The sequence below is a fragment of the Entelurus aequoreus genome, linkage group LG06 (assembly GCF_033978785.1).
Source record: "Entelurus aequoreus isolate RoL-2023_Sb linkage group LG06, RoL_Eaeq_v1.1, whole genome shotgun sequence".
Taxonomy (NCBI): domain Eukaryota; kingdom Metazoa; phylum Chordata; class Actinopteri; order Syngnathiformes; family Syngnathidae; genus Entelurus; species Entelurus aequoreus.
Window position 1 is genome coordinate 46,060,469 of NC_084736.1, and position 7,888 is coordinate 46,068,356.

At 42.5% G+C, this 7,888-nt stretch overlaps 1 protein-coding gene across 1 annotated transcript; it reads right to left on the bottom strand.

The window, feature by feature from the left end:
* Positions 1-1,983: 1,983 nt before the first annotated feature.
* Positions 1,984-6,014, bottom strand: LOC133652268 (neurofilament medium polypeptide-like). The gene is made up of 4 exons (XM_062050838.1): positions 5,234-6,014; positions 3,497-3,696; positions 3,279-3,403; positions 1,984-3,210 (listed from the first exon to the last, which is right to left on the bottom strand). Exons 1-4 carry the CDS (start codon positions 5,982-5,984, stop codon positions 2,043-2,045), a joined length of 2,244 nt encoding a protein of 747 aa, XP_061906822.1. The 5' UTR covers positions 5,985-6,014; the 3' UTR covers positions 1,984-2,042.
* Positions 6,015-7,888: the final 1,874 nt, after the last annotated feature.

The window sequence follows — 7,888 nt, forward strand, 5'->3', positions numbered from 1 at the left end:
AATCGATCATCCATGAGTGAGATTGATAATATTGATACGGATCACATGTATTAACTGTAAAAAATGTTATTTATTTATGCTGGGCACTATTGAAAGATGACATATACCGATATGGATCACATGTATTAACTGTAAGTTTTTCAATTTATTTATAGTGAGTGCTATTGAAAGTTTAACAATATCAACATTATATTTAAACTACTTTTTATTCTCTTTTATTAAATCCAATTGTTTGAGTAAAACAAAGTCAATAGTACACAATAACAAAACAAAAACTAATATGTATGTATTATTAATTTAAAAAAAATAAGTTTTGCACTCAAGTCCTCCTGGTTCCAGGGAATTATTCCCTGAGTTTGTAAACATTAAAAAAACAAAAAAAATTATTCTGAGAAAATGTAAATACCGTCCTTATCACTCTAGTATTGTTTATATACTGATACCACTGATACGACACAACCATATTATGAGTCGATCTGCCCTTGCCTTACTTCTGGCTGCGATAATGCTGACAGACACAACAGTTGTTAAATGATTATCTCACTAGACTGTAATCTACTTTCCTGTTACTAGTTGCTCACTTTCTGCTGTAACACGATTCCATCTACATTTCAAATTTACGTAACAATTATTTATTGGTGTTGTTTAAAGCCAGCTTTGCAGTTAGCTTAGCTATTACAAAGCCTACTCATGTTTAGCCTCGTCCTCCAGCGTGACGATACTTAGGATACTAAGAAATGCAGTTTGTATTCTGTAATGGAGGTGATTATTATTAGCTCAGGGGTGCGGCTCCACACTGTGTATGGAGACACTGCTAGCCACCTGTCAGTCGGGGGACTAATAATAAATGCAGTGTTAGCCTGAGGGGATCGGCATTAATCGGCAATGATGACCACATACGTTTTCACAAAAATCGGCCATATTGTTGTAATACCAGTGGTATATATACATTTTATGATTGTTTATTTTTTGAAGGAGACTATTAGTTTGTGCAATTGCAATGTCTTGGTTTTAATTAGGTTGTTAGGTCGTAAATGCAATGGTAATAATTGGCAAGATTTATTTTGGTGTTTGGTGAGTTCATTATGTGATTGTTGATTATATTAGTCAGGTGCAGTGAGAGGTGTTGATTGTATTAGTCAGGTGAAGCGAAAGTCAATATATAGAATGAAGAGAAGATATAATTTCAATGTCAGCCAAAAGGGTGTCATGCATTGCAGCTAGAATAATTTGAATTGGAAAAAAATCAAAACATGCTGCGCTAGCATGAGAATCCAAATAGGATTGTTATTTGCAAATTAAAAGGAGCAAAGAGTGTACTGTGCTGGCTTCTGCCATGTGTGTCTGTGATGCAGAATTAACTCACGACCAAACAGTTACGCATATGTGCTGCGCTGCTCCTGATTTATACATGAGCATGGTCTGTGGGACGTTAGGATGGGTGCAGTATCTCCCCCTTTTCCTTCCACTGCAATGCAGTGCAAGTCCTGCAGCATTTAGGCACTGAAAATGTCTTTTTGTGATGAATTCTGGCCGATAAGTTCAGAATATAAAGAAATGCTTTGCAGACTTGAAGCCACAACAACTATTTCTCTAAGTGTATTTTCTTTATTTTTTTGTGTGTTGCATATTGTCAGTTCAGCAATTAACAGCACAGTCATCATTGTCAGAGCATTGCGGGCCAGAAGAGTGAGACATCTCATCTGTGATAAGCTGCATTAAAGTGCACAGCAAGCATTCAAGTACTGTATGTCTTAGTAATATCTACTTTTGTATATTTATATATATTATAGACATTTGTATATAATCATATATTATCTGTAGTCAATTGGTTCAGCTTGACATATCTGCCCACAAAGGCCAGTGCAGGTACATTCTAATAAATGCACTTACTATTATTGAAGGGCAGCTGTCCCATTAAGGAGCTTGGTTATCAGTGTTGCCTATACGCTCATTTTAGCATATATACTTAGAGCAGCGTAATAAAAATAATGTATGATCTTTAATTTCACCTCCCACCCTCATGAGTTGTTTGTGCAACTTCACTTCATGGCCTTCTCCTCGCTTTCTTTAGACTCATTGCCCAAAGATTTCTCCACTTTGTCTGTCTTCTCTTCATTGTTACTCCCAGATACTGCTTTACTGCTTTCCTTTTTCTCCTCAGGCTTCTTGCTCTCTGCTTTCTCAGGTTCAACTTTGGGTGTAGGCTTCTTTTCCTCTGGCTTCTTCTCGTCGGGCTTCTTCTCGTCGGGCTTCTTCTCGTCGGGCTTCTTCTCGTCCGGCTTCTTCTCGTCCGGCTTCTTCTCGTCCGGCTTCTTCTCGTCCGGCTTCTTCTCGTCGGGCTTCTTGTCCGGCTTCTTCTCGTCCGGCTTCTTCTCGTCCGGCTTCTTCTCGTCCGGTTTCTCTGGTGTTTTCTCCTCGGGCTTCTTCTCTTCAGGCTTCTTCTCCTCTGGCTTCTTTTCTTGCTGTTTCTCATCTGGCTTCTCTGGTTTCTCCTCCTTGCCCTCTGATTTCGGAGCAGAGGCTTTATCCTTGGCTGGTGCACCAGGCTCCTCTTTAGTTTTGGGATGAGGTTTGTTGTCAGCTAGCTTTGTAGGTTCTGGTTTTTCCTCCTCCTTAACTACTTCAGTCTCTTTTTTGACATCAGGTTTGTCATTGTTGTCCTTTTTATTATCTGTTTCTTTCTCTTTGTTGTCCTGCTTCTTCTCTACTACTGGTTGTTCCTTATTTTCCTCTTTTACAGGCGGAGGCGTGTCTTTTTCGTCCTCTTTTGGGGCAGCAGGCTTGATCTCCTTCTCTGGAGGTTCAGCCGTCTTAGGAAGAGGAGATTTAGGACGTGGGGATTTGCTGGGAGGGGATTTTGATTCTGGTGACTTTTCAGGTGTATTATTTACTGGGGATTTTGGCTTTTGAGGAGTATTTGAAGCAGGAGATGGAACTTTCTCCGGTGAATTTGACTTCTCATCTTGCTCATTTCCTTCTTCTGCTTCTTCTTGTTTCTTCTCGTTCTCTTCTTTGGTTTCCTCGCCTTCTTCCTCCTGTTCTTCTTCTGCTTCTTCCGTCACTTCTGTCACTTGGGTCTCATCTGTCTGCTCTTGCACAATCACTTTATCTTCTTTCACTTTCAAATGAGCTACAATTCTGTTGTCTGGGTAGAAATAGGGGCTTCCTCCAGACACAAGGCGGCTCTCTTCTCCCTCTAGTAACTTCCTGTTGTTGGACATGAAAATTACATTATCACAACAATCCGCATGAATCAACATTACCAGGACACAAACCTGTAAGCAGCTATCTCAATATCTAAAGCCATCTTCACATTCAGTAGTTCCTGGTAGTCCTTTAGTTGACTGGCCATCTCCCATTTTGTGTTTTTCAGCTCTAAATCCAGATGATTGATCGTGTCCTGCAGAATAATTGCACACAATTTCTCATGTGTTAAGAACAACATATTTTGGAGAGCTCAGGTGGTTGTTTGTGTTGGTGGTTGGTTTCCTGCCTGTAGTGAGCTGAGGTCGTCCTGGTGTCTGTCCTCACACTCCATACGCTGCCTCTCCAGAGACTCCTTTGTTCCTCTGAGAGTCTCCAGCTCGATGGTGCGGCTCTGGAGCTGACGACGGTATTCTAAGATGTCATCTTGGGACCCACGGATGGCATCCTGATTGGACTTGGCGGCCTCTGTCAGACGTTCCAGGCGCACTAAAGACCAATTATAGGTTAATATTAGGTCATATCACATTGTAATACTTTATAATCCCTTCATTTGAATTTCAAGTGCCATCTGAAAATACAAATATCTCAAATTTATAACCGTCATGAAAACACACTCTCAAATTCAATATTATACATTACCATATTACATAGTATTTTATGTGCAAGAATATAGAAACATTTGGCAGTGTTCCAGTGGAAAATTGCCCATAATTTTTTTTGGAATTTGGTAGAAAATAACCGCTTCACAGCAACAAGGACAAAAAAAAGTTTTTTAGTGCTAGTTTTTGTTTTTATCGCTCTATGACTTTACAGATGCACTTAATGTCTGACAAAGCGTCCTCCTCTTTGAAGCATGAATTCAGGAGCCACACTGCTGCAGTCAGCAGGACATCACACGGAGAAGGTCAAACTAGTGTTTTGTTTTGTACAAACGGGTTAGAAAGATGCTTCTTTCTACAACATATACAAGACTTATAAAAAAACAATCAGTTCCCTCCAAACACATCCAGGATCTACATAAATGCTTAATTTTTGTCATGATTAATTTCTCTCCTTTCAAGCGCTATTTTATTCTACACTACTACTAATAATGATGATGATAATAATAAAAAAGAGAATAATGATCTAAATCTAAACCATTAAAATCAAGCTGTTGCCAAAACATATGAAGGTCACTGCACCTTGCGTCAAAAGTGACCCTGAAGCTATCGCATTTATAGAGATTGACGTTCAAAAGCATATTTGTCAGTCCGAATAGTGGGCAATCATGTAAGCCGTGAATGCTGCAGGGAACACAAAAGTCACCTTTAGTATTTTTAGGAAGTATTTCCATGTATTCTATATGTTGGACCAATTATACTATGTTTTTAATTAAAATTTGTTTCACCAGGAAAATGTTAAGGAATGAATATTAAAGATGTTCAAAAAAATTCCTATTTAGGTCAATATCTGAGCATCTTAAGTGTAGGTGACAAAGCAAATCAGTGTAATCTATCTAATATCTCATTGATATACATATTTTAGAAATATTTTTTTGTGAGCTGCACTTTGGGCAGACACGCTCTGCTTTCCCCCATTATTTAATAATTTGTGCTTGTGAATTTTTGACATGTTCTAAATCAGTGGTCCCCAACCTTTTTGTAGCTGCGGACCGGTCAACGCTTGAAAAATTGTCCCACGGTCCTGGGGGGGGGGACCGTATCCCTGCAGACTGTATTGATCTATATTGATATATAATGTATATATTGTGTTTTCTATTATGTCTTTTTTTTATAAATTTCTTGTAGGGCCGCGGCCCGGTGGTTGGGGACCACTGTTCTAAATAGTGGACTAAATGAATCCCCCAGATTTGTAATGTTATTTGTAAGGTGCCTTTCTAAGCACGTAAGAAAACCGTACAGAAATAGGGATCACTAAAAACATGAGATAAGAAACTATAATGTATTTCCAAAGGTGACTTAAGTGTAAAAATAAGTGTGCACCGATGCGTCACCACCGATGCGTCACCTTCAGACGTCCCTACCTTTGAAAGTGTCCTCAGCCTGCGTGACCGTCTTGGCAGCGTGACAGTCAAGCTGGGCTCGGATCTCCCGCAGGGCCGCCGTCACGTCCACCTTGACCGCATCCCTCAGGTCAAAGGTCACCTGCCCGCCCTGAATCTGCGCCAGGAGCTCCACCACCTCCTCCTCGTGGTTCTTCTTGAGGAAGGCGGCCTCCTCGTCCAAGGCTTGGATCTTCTTGTCCAACTCCAGCCGTCCCAGCTGGCACTCGTCCACGTACCTCTTCATGGCCCGCGCTGCAGACTCAAGCTCCTCTCGGCTGCGCGCCTCCTCCTCCAGTCTCGCCCCCAGTTGCTGGACGTCCTCCTCCAGGCGCTCGGACTCCACAGCGGCGCGACCCTTCTCCCCGCTCAGCTGCCGAACGAGACCCCGGAGCTCGTCCAGCTCCCGCTCGTAGTACTCCCCGACCGAGGCGCGCCCGCTCTGGCTCTGCCGCAGCGCCTCCGCTTCTGCCTCCAGGTTGCGGTTGTGCATCTCCAGGCTGCGCACCTTGTCGATGTAGCCGGCGAAGCGGTCGTTGAGCGCCTGCAGAATCTCCTTCTCGCTCCTGCGAGACATGTCCCCGGTGAAGGCGTCCAGGCTGTCCGCGGAGGACGGCTGGCTGTGGGCGAGGCGGCGGCGCTGAGAGTGGAAGCCGCTGGAGGTCACCGAGGCTGGCCGAGTCTTGCGGAGCCCGCTCGGGCCGAATAAGTGGCTTTCGACCGTGAAACTCATAGTGGGGAGTGGGGACTGCAGCAGGAGGGGAGAGAGCCCGCTTTATATAGCAGGGTCGGAAAGTCACCAGTCAGCACCAGAACTATTTAAAGAGATACTTTCCCCCTACAAAAAATAAATAAATCATGAAACCTCACATTTCAGCAAGTATTTTACTATATCTTCTCAAGAGACCTAAACGGAAATGTTGTTTGTGGCACCATTTTTTGTCTTTAATATTGCTTATTTTTAATAGTTATTACTGTATTGGACTCCTGGAGGGGCCCATCCCACCCTAAGCCTGACGTCACATGCCCCCCACACGCACGATGTTACATGCATTACAAATATGGTTGAAACGCTAGCTTTTTAACCTTAAAGGGGACGTATGCAAAACCAACTTGTACCTGCTTTTGTGTATTTGGGATCAAACCGTGAAGGCATTGCAAAGATAAAATAATCTTGCCTCCCTTCATACTTTCCTCTAAACGAGCTGTATGGAATTTGCTCTGCCCTGTGATGTCAACGGATTATCCATATATGGTAAAAACCTACCCAAAGAGCGTTGCGCGAGTCCAATGCTGTAGTCAACAAGTTCCTTCCTTTTCTCTCTCCTCTTGTTGTGGGGCAGACTGGCTCGTACATGGACGTGCATCCTCCGCTGTTACCATTTTCTAATATAAAGTAGCGTATAGTTCGAATGTACAAACCCCGTTTCCATATGAGTTGGGAAATTGTGTTAGATGTAAATATAAACGGAATACAATGATTTGCAAATCCTTTTTAACCCATATTCAATTGAATGCACTACAAAGACAAGATATTTGATGTTCAAACTCATAAACTTTTTTTTTTTTTTGCAAATAATAATTAACTTGGAATTTCATGGCTGCAACACGTGCAAAAGTAGTTGGGAAAGGGCATGTTCACCACTGTGTTACATGGCCTTTCCTTTTAACAACACTCAGTAAACGTTTGGGAACTGAGGAGACACATTTTTTAAGCTTCTCAGGTGGAATTCCTTCTCATTCTTGCTTAATGTACAGCTTAAGTTGTTCAACAGTCCGGGGGTCTCTGTTGTGGTATTTTGAGCTTCATAATGCACCACACATTTTCAATGGGAGACAGGTCTGGACTCCAGGCAGGCCAGTCGAGTACCCGCACTCTTTTACTATGAAGCCACGTTGATGTAACACGTGGCTTGGCATTGTCTTGCTGAAATAAGCATAAGCAGGGGCGTCCATGGTAACGTTGCTTGGATGGCAACATATGTTGCTCCAAACCTGTATGTACCTTTCAGCATTAATGGCGCCTTCACAGATGTGTAAGTTACCCATGTCTTGGGCACTAATACACCCCAAAACCATCACAGATGCTGGCTTTTCAACTTTGCGCCTATAACAACCCGGATGGTTCTTTTCCTCTTTGGTCCGGAGGACACGACGTCCACAGTTTCCAAAAACAATTTGAAATGTGGACTCGTCAGACCACAGAACACTTTTCCACTTTGTATCAGTCCATCTTAGATGAGCTCAGGCCCAGCGAAGCCGACGGCGTTTCTGGGTGTTGTTGATAAACGGTTTTCGCCTTGCATAGGAGAGTTTTAACTTGCACTTACAGATGTAGCGACCAACTATAGTTACTGACAGTGGGTTTCTGAAGTGTTCCTGAGCCCATGTGGTGATATCCTTTACACACTGATGTCACTTGTTGATGCAGTACAGCCTGAGGGATCGAAGGTCACGGCCTTGCCGCTTAAGTGCAGTGATTTCTCCAGATTCTCTGAACCCTTTGATGATATTACAGACCGTAGATGGTGAAATCCCTAAATTCCTTGCAATAGCTGCTTGAGAAAGGTTTTTCTTAAACTGTTCAACAATTTGCTCACGCATTTGTTGACAAAGTGGTGACCCTCGCCCCATCCT

Bases quoted from the DNA above. Each gene is read 5' to 3' on its own strand.
- LOC133652268 (XM_062050838.1), bottom strand. From the start codon at position 5,984: ATGAGTTTCACGGTCGAAAGCCACTTATTCGGCCCGAGCGGGCTCCGC. The intron at 3,404-3,496 runs GCAGGAAACCAA...ATTATTCTGCAG, and splicing joins ACGACCTCAGCTCACTACAG to GACACGATCAATCATCTGGA. The intron at 3,211-3,278 runs GTTTGTGTCCTG...GTCCAACAACAG, and splicing joins ATTGAGATAGCTGCTTACAG to GAAGTTACTAGAGGGAGAAG.